At 44.6% G+C, this 16,009-nt stretch overlaps 1 protein-coding gene across 1 annotated transcript; it reads right to left on the minus strand.

The window, feature by feature from the left end:
• Positions 1-1,122: 1,122 nt before the first annotated feature.
• On the minus strand, positions 1,123-10,777 carry TMEM212 (transmembrane protein 212). Its single transcript, XM_009673753.2, has 3 exons — positions 10,619-10,777; positions 5,484-5,543; positions 1,123-4,908 (listed from the first exon to the last, which is right to left on the minus strand). Exons 1-3 carry the CDS (start codon positions 10,775-10,777, stop codon positions 4,579-4,581), a joined length of 549 nt encoding a protein of 182 aa, XP_009672048.2. The 3' UTR covers positions 1,123-4,578.
• Positions 10,778-16,009: the final 5,232 nt, after the last annotated feature.

Raw genomic sequence — 16,009 nt, forward strand, 5'->3', positions numbered from 1 at the left:
CATTTTAGGTAAGTGTCTTGTCATTACCTTCTATTCTTACCTTGGCATATACGAACAACAGAAGCTTGATGTGGTCTCAGTAAAATAGATACCAACTTTAGCCAAATTTAATTGCGTTAAAACTGAGGCACTGCTCAGACTTAATAGCAAAATAAACTTTCTGGTTTCAGGACTGCTGAGAAAACTGTACAATAGGGTGAGATGAGGCCCTGTGGGACCATTTACCCCCAAATGGTGCAAGAGGATTAATCCATTCATTTTGTCTCAAATCCACTGGGAAGCACATGTAGGACTCTGGAGCTGCTTTCTGCTGGAGCCTGTTTTCATAGTGGAAGCCTATACTAAAGCTTGTATCAGAAGTCTATTGGTTACTACTGATCATTGGTTTTGAAAATTTTCCCCTTGTGAAGAGCAGGTTCTTTAAGGACAAAATATGTACGGAGAGCTCCCTGCAGTCAATGTTGCCTTGTGCAGGTGTTAATGCTGACATTAGGCTTGGGGCTTTTCATAAATTCTCAGCAACACATGTTCTGCCATATCTTTCTGATGCAACTGTTAAATTAACAGCTTCCTTTAAGTGCACTGGAGACTGCAGGTTAACTGGATGTCAATCCATAAAACAAATTTTCTTAATGTCAGCAGAGAGTCTTTGTTATCCCTATTAGTCAGACTGTCAAAACCAGATAGGCGTTTCTGTTCATACAGGATCCAGGCCCCAGCCCAGCAAAATCGGTCAACATCCTTCCACTTATTCCCTTGGCTTTTGGGTCTGCTCAGCTCTGGACTGCTCAGAGCACGGAACATTTTGACCCTCCTGGCTAATCTAGAAGCTACATTTTGAAAAGCTCTGTGGAGAGGTAATTCAATGCTTTTTCTGGAGTTTACAGTTATTGAGCAGGTTAATATTGGTAAATATTAAATAAGGTCATCTGGAAGGGATAAGCACTCTAGCTCTTGCCAGAAAACCACTTAAGCACATGCTTAAAGATAAGCACTTGTGATTAGGTAAATGGAATTGCTCGTAGGCTCGGTGTTAGACATTTGTTTGGGGAAACTTATGAAATTCATTGCTTGAAATCCTCATCCTTTTTTCCTTAATGAATGGAAATTAGATTCTAGTATGAGAATAAATTTTTATTAGGTAAAAAACTGAAAACTACTAAAAGGAAAAATAAGGGTGAAAAGGAAATGATCTGATCTGAAAGTCATAAAAATAGAATGAAATTTCATGAAAAAGTCCAAAATATCTTTTGGATCTTCCAATCCACTTTAAAACACCGTCAGGACCCCAGACTGCCTGGCAGTGCTGACTCCGTGCTGGGAAGAGCGGGGTGCCGTGTGTGCCGGCACGCTCCCGTGGCCTCTCCCGAATGGCTGGGTGAGAGCTGTGTGTCGGTGCTCAGGGGCTCGTGGGGCTGGACTGTGCTGCAGGTGGAGAAGATGGTGGTGACAGTAAGATCTTTCTTATTGAACTGGCTGCCTCTCACCCATGTTAAGGCAGAGCACGAGGCTGCTGTGTCCCAATGTGTTTGACCTGTAGCTGTTCTCCTACCAGCTAAGCGGCAGGAGTGCATGAAAGCTTTCTGATGTGAAGAGAGGTTCTGGTTTAGCAGAAGGCTAGTTTTTGCCTTTGTTCCTTGGAGAAAGATGCATCAAATGGTAAAACGCTTTGAAAGTTGCTCCTTTCCTTTTAAAAAGGAACGTGAAGCAATACTGAAAGCTTGCTGCTCTGCTTAAGTGCATCAATATTAAAAATGGAGCGAAGACTTTTTTCCTGAAAAGTCCAGCACAAGTTGCCTGAGAATTCCCACCACGCTCAGTGGGAACCTACATAATCCTGGCCTTTCACTTGGCAAATGTTGGACTTTTTCATAGGGTGGAGTGTCCTCAGCTGGGGGGACGGCCGGTGCATGCTGGCGTGATCCTGTACAGCAAAACTGGCGTGAAGAGAGGGGAAAAATGATTGGGTCTTGGATGTGAACACTTTTGAACCTTGAAAACGGCTAAGCTCTGCTCTTGCATGTGCTGCTGGGAGGAGGGAAGGGAGCACAGGGAAAGGCTGACCCTGTGCTTGCTCAGGAAGCACTCCCCTCAATAGCAATCTGCAACATTGGGCTTTTAGCAAACTCATTAAAAGCTTGATTTGTGCTACTGCCTGGTGCAGGAGTGCCTCCTGTTTACCTGCCCACAGTGATGGGAAAAGGGCCTGCACTGCTCCCCTGTGTGAGGGAGAATTTGTGTTGGGAGAGAGCTGAAGCATTTGGCAAGTGAATGCATGAAATTTAAGGCTACCTGTAGGCAGCTGCTGCTCATTCTGCGGACGTTTTATATGGCTATTTAGTTGCATGTTGCTCAGTACTGAATGAGTACAACTTGCAGGAATAACCACCGGGATGCAAACGCTGCTCTCCCCAAGACAGAGAAAGGACCTTATCTGAGAAACAGTTGCTTAATGAATAATGCCATAGGCCTCATGCCTGTTTTAAGGGCTATAGTTAATCTCTGATAAAAAGGAGAGAAATGGCCTTGTTCTTAAAAATAAACCTGAAAGCATTTTAAGGACTTCCCCCTCTTTTCGATTCTTTTACCAGGCTGCAAAAATAACATCCAATAATGAAATGAAAACAAGCTGAATAGCTGCATTCAGTGGAGGAGGGAAGAGGTAGTTGCAGACAGCTGGGGCATGTCTGGGCCAGTGTCTCCGTTCTTTTCTTTTTGCTAGTTTAGTGCCACTCCAAGAATGCAGACAATGCTGGCTATGAGTGTTTCATATTTGATTTCCACACTTAAATCTATGCTCGTTAAATGAAACCCCATTGTCAGGCTGGCACGCTTCCACGTGGCCTCTTCTGAGCTTGCTTTCTGCCTTTGGGTGTCCTGCTCATAACCATCCAGTGAGGATCAGTACACAGGAGGATTTTATTGCTTTAGTGGTGCTTGTGGCACTAGCTTCACAACAAAAGCTTTGGCTTTCTTTTGCAGCCATGGCTGTGGCTAACCCTCATAAATCTTTGAGGGCAGACTGCAAAATGCTGCAGGGAAGGGATGGGGTTTTGGAGCAGTCTCAACACTGGTGGATCAATTAAGTGTTCAGCTGGAGCCAGGGCTCTGGGCAAGGTCCTGACACTGCTGCTGGAGGAGAAAACTCATGGGCTGGCAGGACCTGACTCTGCTGAAGAAGCATCCTCACATGCTTCCCCTTCTGGTCTTGGTGAGGCTGTTGGCATGTTTGCATGTTGTCAGGTCAGGATTGGAGCACTCGGCAGTTGCAGGACTTTGCTCTGGCTCACTTGAGGAGTGCATGAGGTGGTTAAAATGCAGTGGAGAGCAGGAGCCGGGGGCGGAGAATGGCGCTTATTGGAAGCAAAGCAGTGACCGCACTAATAACAAAGGATCATTTCATGTTCTCTGTAAAATACCATGGAGGGCATGAAAATTATGAACAATATTAATGAAGCTTAGGGGAATTACAAAATTCAACAGCTGTCCAGTCCTTTAGACTGCAAGCTCTAGGTCTTTCCATCTTCCCTATGAAGTGTTATCACAGTCTGATACTTGCTCGTTAAACTCGTAGATCACTTGTATGATATGACTGATCATTCAGTAAATGCCTCCGGTAGTTCCTAGTCTCTTTTAGCACAAGAAGAGGGAGAAGTCACGTAATGAGGTGGTGGTACACTGGGCTAACATGCTGGAGCAGGAAGAAACACCCTTTTTGACACCAGATTTTTCAAATGCTTATAGGAGTCCATTTCTGTACTTTTCTCGTGGAAATGCTGCTTTAGTGAATTCAAGACTGGCTCTAAACAAAGGTTAAAGGGAAGAAAAAACCTGGAGACTGAAAGCTGAAATTTTCCTTCATGTAATAAAGTCTGTGATTGTCTGAACTGACAGGGAGCACCCCAAGCCATGTGGGGCTGAGGCAGATCAGGGCTGGCAAGGCATGATGTACCTCATACCAGGAGCGCGTGTGGTTAGGGCCCTGGCGCAGGTCCTGGTTGCCCAAAGGCCTGGCCCTTGTTCTGATGCTGCTTGTACCTTAACCTCAAGTCCTCCCACACTTTCAAGGTGCTGCTGCCTAATAAAGCTCTGCATGGAGCAGGGATGGTACGTGCTTAATGGTGATTATTTTTGATACCTCTTTTGCCGTTCAGGTAACGGGTCTGTCTGTGCAAGTTTTAACGGGTCCTTATGTTATTGCCGGGGAGGAGTTCAGTCATAAGGAAGAATAGAAAGGAAAATACTCAAGTTCTGCTTTCTTTCATGTCAAAAAAAACCTAATTTTCATAAAATTTTTATCAGGCCTTAAATTCATAGGCCCTAACTAGATGTGCTAAAGGTATGTCTTTAGTTGAAAAGGCCCTGGGAGGTAAAGGATATAAAGGGCCAAATTATTGTCACAAAGTAGTTTAAAGATGAACTGATTTTTCATGGCTTCAGGGGAGCTCCTAATGCGCAAGTGCGGTGTGAGTGCATCAGGGATCTGCCTGTCCTTAAGAGCTCTGCCATACTTCTGGGCACACTTGAGCATGAGAGGTGGCATCAGCCTTCTCCATGTACACTGATCTGATCTGAAAGTCAGATGTTCAAATGTCCAAACCGAAGCAGCCTCAGCGCAAGCTTGATCACAAAAGACAGAGACGCGCAGAGTATGGCAAAACTCGAGCACAGGTCTAGTATTTGTAGAGCCAGGTGGTACCTCTCATAATGCAGTGGGTCTTTGCAAAGGCTTGGGAAGTCGGCATAGGAAAAGGGGAACAGCACCACGTAACCCAGGTAGTTGGTCCCAGCAATCCCAGCAAATGAGTAGTAGCAGTACGGCCCAAGGAGGAGAGATGTAACGGCGACAGCAAACTGCACAGAGGCACCTGCGATACTCAGGATGCCGAGGGCGAAACTAGCTTCCCACTGAAATTGGGATAAAAACATTTTATCACATTTTTGACCTGCTGAGAGAATTTTTTTCTAAAACAGTTGTAAACTAAAAAGCTAAAGTATTTTTGGTCTTCATTGCCAACTTGGAAAAAGCCTTGTCTTTTTATGTTCAATCCACTCTATTCTGTCACCAGAGAGAAATGGTAGAAGGAAATTAGCAACATTTCATATGAAATGTTGTTAAATTGTAGATTTTTACAGGGAGGACATTCAGTGAGACCATATTTTACTAAAAATACTAGAAGAATAAATCAAACAGGTACGTTTATGCAGTTGTCACATTAAGAATAGCCTTTAAAAAAATTTAAATTGTGTACTTGAATGCTAACAAAATTCCTCATTATAGAACAAAAAATATGATGGAAATGGGTTAAACTACCATGCTAGTATGATATTAATATGCACCCTTTGTAAGCCCTACGCAGCTTATTTCATCTGCCACTTCAGTAGGAAAAGTACTTTCCCCGCTGAATGCACCTAGATTAATTCTGCAGCTCCCTCACCTCCTCCTGCATCTGACACCCTCTTCAACAAGAGTGCAAATTTACCAGAGATCTGCGTGTTCGTCCTCTGGCAGCCAAAAGGAGAAGGACACCAGCAGTAACAGCCTGTGGATGAGGGGAAATGGGTGTTAGTGCAGCGGCTGGTGACGGGTCAGTAACCATTTGGGCAGCGTGGTGCTGTGGCCTGGCACAACCTCCCTCCCCACGCAACTGCTCACCACTGCCAGGAGCCATCTGGCCACTGATGGGCTTTGAAGGGCGGATTGAACTTGCTGTGTGGAAGCAAGAGTTGGGTGACAGGATTTTGCACATGACAGGGAAGACCTTGTTGTGTGTGGGCTTCTTGTCCTGCTCTGCTTTTCCGTGCTGGAGGAGACCTTGGAAAAACTTTTAGGAATAATTTAAACTTCCTTTGATCCAGCAACTTGGCAGCTAAAGATCTGTTGCTATTAGAGCAGGAACTAAGGAGCTGCTGTATGCTAGTGTCTTGGGAAGGGGGATAGACTATTCTCCTGTACCCATTTGAGATGATTTGTCCTCCTTTCTCCCTAGGCCAGTGTATACAGGGAGGAGAAGACTGGGGAGATTAGCTAGGCAGTGACTGGAAGAGTGGGTGGAAAAATGCAGGTAGGAAAAAGGATTCTCATTGCACTGATCTGGTTCCTGACATCCTCCTGTCAGGAGGTTTGTGCCCACTACAGCCAGCATGAGTGCCATAACATGCTGTTAGATGCATCTCCAAAAGCACTCCTGGAGCAGTTTATTCTGCATCTCCCTTGTCGCTCACCAGTGCCCCTGGAGCAGGGCATAGCAAGCTTCCTTTGGTTTGGCAAGGGTGTTAGCAGGCATGGCAGAGGAGCAACTGGAGAGGCACTGGTGTGCGCTACAGGGCAGTCAGGAAAGTCCTTGGAAAAGCTTAAATTTACCTATTGTAGACTGAAAGCCCAACAAAACCTTCTGTGAAGCCATATCTGCTGCAGTTACTATACCGTGCTCTTGAGCTCCTGAGGTGCATGTGGGAGGATGTGGCTGGCAGAGCGGGATGGCTGCTGACAGCGTGGCAGCTCCTACTGGCTGACAAATATGGGAAGCAGAGAAGCAAGCCAGGGCCGGGAGAGTCTGAAGGGAGCCCTTGGAGCAGCACAGTGCCGGAAGGACAGCTGTTCTGGGTCTACTTCACGCTGCTTTTGATGCTCCGGAGGAGGAACGGCTTTGGGTTCAGTTATTCATACCACACGCTGCCGTAGGCAAGAGAACGAACTGTGTTACTCACCAGTTCTTCATCAGGGACAGGTATGTTTTGTCCTTGCCCTTATTTCCGAAGCTGTTTTAATAAGCCTAGATATCCTCCTCGTTATGATGAGCTGATATAAACAGGCACAACTTCATTTAAACGCACTAGCCATGAGTTTGGCTTACAGGGTATAATCTTTTTTCCAGCGTAAGCATCTTGGACCCGCATATATCTTTGCTCCTAATCTCTTGATGATGAGTGGAAAGAAGAACGGAAGGTGTGCTTAAAGCAGGAATGTGCATGGGAACACTCTGCGAATAGCACGATCTGGGCTCTAATTTCTGGTGCGAAGTAGGAGGCCGCTTCAACAACAATCCAGAACCTTGAACAGTGAAGTCCTGCAGTCTGATTTCCATTTTGGCATGTGGAACGTATTAAGGCCCAGGTTTTTCATGGCACTTTCTATTTTCAGTTTTTGACTTAGAGAATTTGAAGAATACTTGTCTTGAGGTTCAGCCTGAAGTTATAATCTTGGCATATCCATACCATAAAATTTCCATGGATAAAAGCAGAAACATCTGGATTCATGAGTGGCTGTTGGCTAAATCCACCCGGAAAAAAGTCTTGAAGGGATCCTAGACAGGTCCAGCCAGAATAAATAATACAACAAAATAAGAGTGCTATTAAGAGTAATTGTAATACTGAAGCTGAATTACAAGATGAGGGCCAAGCCCTTTTCACAATTTGCTTCTCCAGCTAAGAGGCCTTCAATTTACACTTGACGCACATGTGGCTGATGGAACAAAGAAAAATTTGAAGACGGATGAAAGCAAGGCAGAGATTATTCAGCCTTGCTGGGTTAGCTCCAGGCATGTTATTTAAATGAGTAGATGATCAGTTTCCAGTTTGTTTTAAATTCCCTGGCAAGAAGTTTTACTCTCTATCCCAAAGTTGGATGTGCTTAAAACTTTTTTTTTTAAGGCTCTGCCATTTTGTTTTATTTCTTAAGGCAAGACTTTGAAAAGGCTCTGCAAGTCACCTGAGCCTGCGCGGCAGGAAGAGGTGTCCTGTTGCTGGAGGCCAGGGCTGTAGGAACAGCCCAGCTTGCATGACTTGGAGCAGAGCTTGGGCTGTGACCCTGGAGCCTGGGAAGTGAAGGCTGCTGCTTTCTTTCCTCATCTGCTTCCTGGGTGGTGTGTCCTGCTGTGGCAGTGGCAAGCCCGGCCTGGCTGCGCCAGACTTTAAACCCAAACTCAGCAGCACCCCAAAGATGAGGGAAGGGGCCAAGCACCTGTGCACTGGCTCTCGCTCCATCACTGTGTCCCACAGCCTTGCCCTCTGTGCAGCTGTGCCCCTGCTGTCGCAATGCTGTCTTCGTGGCCTGGGGCAGCACTTGCTCCCCACTGGCTCCTGTGTCTCTTGACCCTTCTGTGACTGCCAGCGCTTCTCTGTTGGCACCAGCCTTTGCCCCACGGGCCTCTTCCCTTCTGCTCTGATCTGTGCGCTGCCACCCAGCTGCTTCCAGCTCCTCACTCATCTCCTCGGCGGACCTGGTGTGGTGCCCCTTGATCATGAGGCTGCTACCAGCACCAGGTTGCACAAAGTATCTTCCAGGTGCCCTGATGTGATGGTGCGTGCTGCCACCCACAGCTAAAGTACTCCAAAAAAGAAAAAAGTAGTACTTTGCTGAGAATGCCCTTTACACACTATTCTTCATTAATAGATTTATTATTTCTCATTAATTATTGTTTCTCAGAGTTCTCTCAGCTCTGTGCAGCTCTGCCTTACTCGCTGTTGTTTACCTTTCACTTTACGCTCTCGGCTTCCCAGAAAGCCTCTGACACTTGGCTGCCCCATGCTCTTCAGCTCAGCTAGGGGTGGGTTCCTCCCTCATGGGGTAGGAAGCCCATCAGTCTGTCCTCGTCCTGTCCTTCGTGCACGTTGTTCTTGTCTCCCCTGTTGCCTGTACCACAACCCAGCTTGCTGAAGAGGTTGAATAGCTCCTGAGGGAGCTCACCTGCTCTGGGAGGTCCTCCTCCAAAGGGATGCATCCTGTGACGTGCCACCCATGCTCCACATTCCCTGAAAATCACCACCAGGCTGTGAATGGTAGGATACGTGTTTGGGACCAGACCATAACTGAAATATGACTGGAAATACCAGTGGTGCATGAATGGTGATATTTACACTGCTTTATATTCCCTGCAAGGACTAACCTTGATTACCCTGTAGTGACTATGAGTTCTATTCGCCTTAAAATAGCCTCAACGCACCTAAGAAACCCATCAGAAGCATGCCTCAATGTTTCTTACGAGATTATTTTCAGCAGATTTTGTTATTTAATTTGTTGCCAACATCTGTCATTTCCACCACTGCGTATTCCCCAGCAGCCACAGTGTGGGTTTGAACACGGAGCTGAATAATGTGCTGCTCGCTGCTCTCGGTGAGACCAAACACCAAAATCCAGTAGGCTGCCTTCTATTATCATGGCATAGTATCTTGACCATCAAGCTGAAATGAGGAAATGAATCTGTTCATCAATGTAACCAAATATTTGTTTTAGATGAGCTGCTGTCACTGTCCAGGCTTGGAGTTGTACTCTTCCATCCAACTTTAAACTGAAGGCAGCAGGGAGTTCTGCTGAAACAGCACGACTCTTGGTTAGGAACAAATAGTCCGAGAAGCTGAGGAATGAGAAACGAAGCAAAGCTAAATTTAGAAACTCAGGTAAAAAAATAACTAAATCTTCAGTGCTCTGTGGTTTTATTTCGCTCTACAGAGAGCGCACCTTGGTTTTGCATGTCTGTTTGCAGATTGTACCTACTCAGAGAAGGCTTTTGCTCATGAAAAAAAAAGGCTTTGATGTCTTGCGTAAACAAATAGCAGTGTAAAAAGATCTTTAGTTCTTGTTAGCGTGCTGCAAACAGCTATGTTTGAAGAAAAATAAACATCCCAAGGTTGATGGAAGGTTAGGAAAGAGGTGTTCACTTTGCCATGAAATAGTGTGGTCAAATCTTTGGCACGAGCGCTTCAGGAATGCTAGAAATGAAGATGCCATGGAAAATCTTTTCCTTTACTTTCTCCCTTTTCTCTCTTTTTAATCCTTTTGGATTAATAAAAACACAAACTGGTACATGGTTTCCCCAACCATGCAACAGGAATAGATCTAAATCCATGCCATCCAAACCACAAAAATGTTATCAAGTCCACTGGAAAACCTAGGGTAATAGTTCCCTGGAGATCTGCCCCCACTTTCACCACCCAGGAGGGGAGAAGACTCACCCTTCCTCTAGCTCAGCTTCCCTTTCCTCAGCATGCCGCCAGGCCGCTGTGGGGCCAGCCAGCATCTCCTAACCCTTGCAGCTGCAGGACTTTGTCACAAAAATTCAGACCAGCTTTTACGTTGTGCAACCAGCCGGTTTCCGTGAGGAGGGACCGGGCATACATCATGTTTTAAGTGAGGATAAAGTTTTCACAGACATGTGTCTACCTGGACTTTCACTCTTTGAAGCTTGTTGTGCTTCTCCTGTTGCATCATTTAAAACAGTAAATGGAAAAACTTAGGAAATGAACCAAAGAAAAGAGCTAAACTATGATCACAATTATACCAGCACAACCCTGGGGATGTTGATTTACAGGTACGCTGCTTTAACTGAATCCAAATTTGGTTCAGAATTGGAAAGTTTTGGTTTTCTTAGTAAAGGAAAATTAAAAATCAGCATGTCATGATAATAATCAATCCACCCGTGTTTGCTGCAAATCTAATTCTTATCAAGAACCTCCAGGGAGTTTCTCAGTGCAGTTTTATGCAATTCCAATGATTTCTCTTTTTAAAAAGAGTTCATAGGAGCTAGGAAATAAATAATTCAGACATAGTTCTTTTTTTTCTTAAATCTCCGTAACACAGCTAACGTTTTTCCTTTGATAACACCTTTGCTCTGCCTACCAAAGCTCCACTCCAAATGGGACTGGCGAGACAAACGCTCCATCCGGCAAACCAAGGCTTATAAGAAAAAACAGGGAAGAAAGCACAAATTCCAGAAAAAATGCTTATAATCCCAAAGGTAATAAGTATCCCTCCGGTAACTTCATACAAGCTCTTCATTTTCCCTGAGCGTGCGCCTCTCTGCTGGATTCACAGCAAGGATTTGTAGCTAAAGCCTAGGCAAAGACATTTCATAATAAACAGAAGCTCCTTGGAGACCGTAGCCATGGCATGAGAGAGCTGTTTACCTGGCACGATGGAGCACTATTCTGTTTATCTTTGGCTAGTCCTGCAGAAACAGAAGGTATTACAGGGGAGTAAATAAGGCCCCAGCACCCCAAGGAATAGGGTTTTTTTTTTTTTTTTTTTCCGGAGAGTCGTTCCCATTCGCTTTCGGCTGCAGAAAGCCCATCCTGTGCTTTCTGAATTGCTCCTTCATCTGCCTTCCCCAGGGGACAGGCTGCTTCCTGGTGCACCGAGAGCCAGAAACTCGCTGACGGCAGCTACGGTTGTTATTTCCAACCCCAGCCTGCCGGGCACAGCCAAAAGGAGACGAGCGCCCTCCATGCTAGCTGCCTTTGCGGGACACAGGCACGTACTTCTGAGCGGGACCACGGTCTCCTCCGTGAGAGTTGTTTTTGAGGCAGCCTGTTTGTAGCAGGAAAATCTGGAAGGGAACGCGTTCTCTATTTTGACTGCAAGAGCCAAAGCGATTATATTTCATGTACTTCATCATATGCAATCCTCGAGGTACAACCGCACAACGGCAATAACCGTGAAACCCATCTCAGGCTTGTGGCACCCCGGGCCGGTGCCGCAGGGCCAGCCTCCTCCGGGCATCTCTGCCAGGGCCACGGCAGTGTCAACCTCCCCCCCCGGCAGAGGGGCGATTTTAACATTGGATTTTTGCTTCTGAAGGTCCTACAATACCTAATTCACCCGGCTGGGTGGGATCTGGCGCTCAACTGATTTATGGCGTAGCACAGTGGGCTGCCTGTTCATTCAAACAAAATTGACCTTCTTTACCAAATATTGCTCTGCTTCCACTTTAATTAAAACAGAATTAGCAGGACTTGCAAGTTTGTTAAATGTGCGCAGTCTTCTATTTAATCTGTGTTCAGCGTGCAAGTCAGTCAAGCGACACGTGGAAAATTACATGTCACTGAGTTAGGAATGCAACTTGGAGGATGACTTCATGTGCCTGATTGGAAATAGAGGCATGCCAGATGCTCCCAAGGCCTGACCCCTCTAAAGACTGAAAGATCACACGTAACTCTCAAATGCAATTTCATGCAGGCAGAAGGAAGAAAGAGCCTAATAGCTTTGTATTACTTAGCTTCCCATTTAATTTAGTTAGGGCAGTGTGAATGTCTTAATAACGTGAAGCAGAGCTCTGATCTCTGCTTTGGCTGCGTGTTTCCAATAGACACCCTAATGCCTTTCGCATGGTCCAAATGGTTAACAACCCACATTTTCTTGCTGTTTCTTGGAAATTGTATTTCATTTCTGAGGAAGAAAGAGCCTCGCACTGTAGCTTACAAGTATGTAGTTCTTGCTTTGAGGCATACACTGACATTTTACTGATTGTTTTTTTTTTTTTTCTGGAGATAAAACACATGCAATAAAAAACTCACAGCAAATGTGAGTACAAAACAGAGACTTTTGTAGAACTTGAATTGTATTTTGAGGTTACGAAAATTACGTGGCATTTGATCTTTCCAGCTCTTGATCAATTCCTCTGTTATAGACTTGAATGTCACATCTTTCTCCTTGCCCAAATCCTCACTCCCAAAATCCTGCTAAAAAGTACATGGCGAATGATCCAGGTCTCTGTCTTTAATAAGCATGTTCACATAACAAACTTTATAACAGCGTTTTGTACACTCACGTATTTTTCCTCTCCCCCAATGCATTCCAAGCACCTACACAGTCATGCTAATTAGATCATGTAATAAACTTAAACGTGGCAGAAATCTGCACAGGGTGTTGCAAGAGAGAGCTAGGTTTGGAAAGCAGCCATTCATGGATTTGTTTTGTTTGAAAAAAGCCAAAGGATGTTATTTTACTGAAGATGAAGTGGTATCCGTGCAATATTGGCTGTAATCTAAGGAGACCAGTGATTTTGTTTAAATATTCAACACTAAGAGAAAATTGGGGTATAAGAGCTTGCTTATATGATAAAAAAAAGTATGAGTTTAACTTAAAGCCACTAAAAATAATTAAAACTACACTAAAAGCTAAAGTAATGTTTAGTTAAACTTAACTAATTAAAACTAAACTAAAAACAATGTATATCTACAAAGGAGTTAAGTAACTTAACTTTGAGCATAAGGTATCTTTTAAATTAAAAGAAGTGTCTATATAGCATATTGAGCTAGATTCAAAATGCACCTCCATCGGTTTCTGTGCAGATGGACTTAAGCTGTTCTTCTGTGCCTGATACAGTAATCTGTACAGTCACAGGATAATACAGAAGAGAAAATACAGCGTTCTCTTATATACCACCTTAACATGGCAACCGTACACTTGCATGCTCTTTGCTGGGGACAAGAGCGTAATTTTGACCACTCTAGATGTTTGACAACAACGTTTAGTTGACCCTGGTTTTTACAATATAGTCGGCAAGGTGATCGGCTGTATGGTAGGAATTGCTTGCTTAATTTCAGTTCAGATGCTAAAAGTTTTGGCCGCTGTTGCCCTGAATTACATTTAAATCTGTGGATCTATTGAGCTGGCACTTAAATACAGTCGCAATAATTTTCATAGCGATCTAGACAGACTAAGAGTATTACCAGATGACTGCGCTTCTGCAAAGCTAATGAAGGCAGAGACACAGAGCATGAAAAAGTGGCATGTTACGAAACACCCAGCAGAAGGAGACAGCAAGGAGCTGAGCTCGTGGCTGGGTCGTGGCGTAGTCGTCGGAGAAAAGCCAGGTCCCTGGTTGCAGATTTCATCAACCGGCGATTAACGCCGTATTGAGATAACTTCCCGCTATATCCCTGATCAACACTAGATGTTGCTATGCCGCTGCTCATATAAGCTATACATTAACTAGGCTTTTAAACAGTCTTTACTGCAATTTCCTCTTTCCTGCTTCTGTTAATCACTATGTTCTGAATGCTGGTGAACTGCTACTTTAATTTACATTATTATTTTAAAGATGTAATTTTATTTGTAAAATGTCAAGTTTATAATCACCTTGAGGGTATACATAAAAACTTTACAAGCAACACAGACTGTTAGAAGTGAAAAAATGAAGCAACTCCGAAATGTATGTCAAATATTTACTTAAACTCTGTTTCTGGATTTTTTGCAATCCAAGGGGAATGACATTGTTAACTGGATGATTCCGGGAACAGACTGACAGCTGCAAGGCCATGGAGGGAAGTTTGTTTATAAGGGGAAAAAAATAGAAAAAAATTAAAAAACTGTTTAGCCCTGCTGGGTTTCAGGCTTTCTACTCCCACATGTTTGAGTGGGAGAAAGGACAAATCTTAGGACGTTGATTTCCCCATGGCAACAGAAAACGGAAATTACTTTAACCCCATCTAGTGACAGATGACTCATTGCTCAGCCTACTGCTATTTTCCAAGCACTAAAACAATACAGCTGCAAAGAAAAGGCCACCTTATATTATCCCATGTGCTGAGTGCTGGGGCCTGGGGGAGAGGGCGATTCTTCTAGCTGCTTTTTCCAAAGAAAGGTGGAGTCGGAGCCTTCTGGCCAGTCTTTCATCACCCAACGCAAGTGCAGCCAAGCGCAGTGGCGCGCTCTCTGTTCCTCGGCCACTGGAGGGCAAATCTGGGGGCCTCATCGCAGGGAGACAGAGACTCCACGGAGTTTCCCCATCAGCGTGCTTACACAAAAAGTCAGTCTTCTGAAATAACTTTTTGTCTATTTTTTGGCTGACATGGGGAAGGTGACAGTATGGAGCTCAGCTTGATGAAAAGGGCCCTGCATAAGTAACACTCGAGTTTCTCCATAATGTTCTGCCAAAGAGTAATGACACTTTGAGTCTGAACAAAAAAACCACATGAATTGTGTGGAATGAACTGTGCACACAATAGATTAACAGGTGGGTCACCAATGCACCCCAGGGAGGGGACAGCAAGTATTAGCAGGGCTTCCAGGCATGTGAGCACGATACCTGATGGCCGAAGTGCATTTTTGTATTGCTGGGAAAGTCATAACAAGATCCCACAGGTAAAGGCTGAAATAAAAATGTTCAGCCTTGAAAGCTGCATTATCCTAGCAGAAAGACAATGGAATCGTTATCACTTGGAGGCCTTGAAACCAGACAAAGTGGTTCTGAAAGACAAGCTTTAATCCAACTTCTAGGAAAAAGAGGTAACCTGTGTATTCAGGAGGTCAGCCGTAATGACTATATTTGTCCTGTCGGGTCTTAGATCCATTGCATCAGAGCTGCGTGGCTGAGTGGCTGCTGTGCAAAGCTCTCAGATTATCTTATCCGATGAGCATTTGTAGCACATCCCCAGGATCCAGGTTCTTCCTTCTCTTCAGCAACTTGTGGACATGGCAGAGAAGGGCAGTTTTGGCAAGGAGCTGGTTTAAGCTCTCTGATCCTGGAGTGGTTCTTCATCCACCTCTTTCCACCAGCAGGGCAGTAGAGAAGAGACTCTCACTGCAAATACTTGTTTTCCCACATCCTAGGGAATTGCTGTGGCTCAGAAGCAAGGCTAATGAGGCTCGGTACAGCTCAGAAGCATTTTGCAAATAAAAAAATTATACCACTACTTCTGTTGAACAGGGAAAGTATCAGTGGTTCCCCTGGCATATACTAAATTATTAGTTAGTCAACATCCCTTAATTCACCTTAAACTGGGGGCAGATCTCACAATGTCGGGAAATTCATGACCCTAACAAAACTACATGACAGGATGAGGTCACGAGCTACATAGGGAACATTTTCGGGAAAGATAGTCTGAACTACTTGTACGGTGGCTGATTCTTTCAACCTTGCAGTTTGTATGCTGGCATAACTACTAAAGCCAGCAAGCTTCCTAAAGGCAGAAAAACTGGTCCGTAACTTTCAATTTGGATAGTAACATTAACAAAAATCAACTCCGTTACCAAGGTTGTTCTGGAGACCAGGCACTGGGCTGTATTAAAGGCCTAAAGATTACCTTCACAGAGAAATGAACACATATCAACACAAATTGACGGCTTACTGGCCTTAAATGCAGACCTTGAATGCAGCGTTCAGGGTTGTCCAGTACTTTGCTATCTATGGCTCGGCGTTAGTTTGTTATCTAGGAACATTGTGGGTTGGCTGCAGCTGTGATTTCGACAGCAGCTTAACCCTTGCGCTCAGAGCTGGCTGCGCTCACT

The sequence above is a fragment of the Struthio camelus genome, chromosome 9 (assembly GCF_040807025.1).
Source record: "Struthio camelus isolate bStrCam1 chromosome 9, bStrCam1.hap1, whole genome shotgun sequence".
In the NCBI taxonomy this organism is placed as follows: Eukaryota; Metazoa; Chordata; class Aves; order Struthioniformes; family Struthionidae; genus Struthio; species Struthio camelus.

What these genes read in the sequence shown, in the direction of transcription:
- TMEM212 (XM_009673753.2), bottom strand. Translation starts at nt 10,777, where the DNA reads ATGAAGAGCTTGTATGAAGTTACCGGAGGGATACTTATTACCTTTGGG. An exon ending in CCATTTGGAGTGGAGCTTTG is followed by an intron (nt 5,544 to 10,618) that starts GTAGGCAGAGCA and finishes CCTCATCCACAG; the next exon opens with GCTGTTACTGCTGGTGTCCT. An exon ending in GACGAACACGCAGATCTCTG is followed by an intron (nt 4,909 to 5,483) that starts GTAAATTTGCAC and finishes TCCCAATTTCAG; the next exon opens with TGGGAAGCTAGTTTCGCCCT.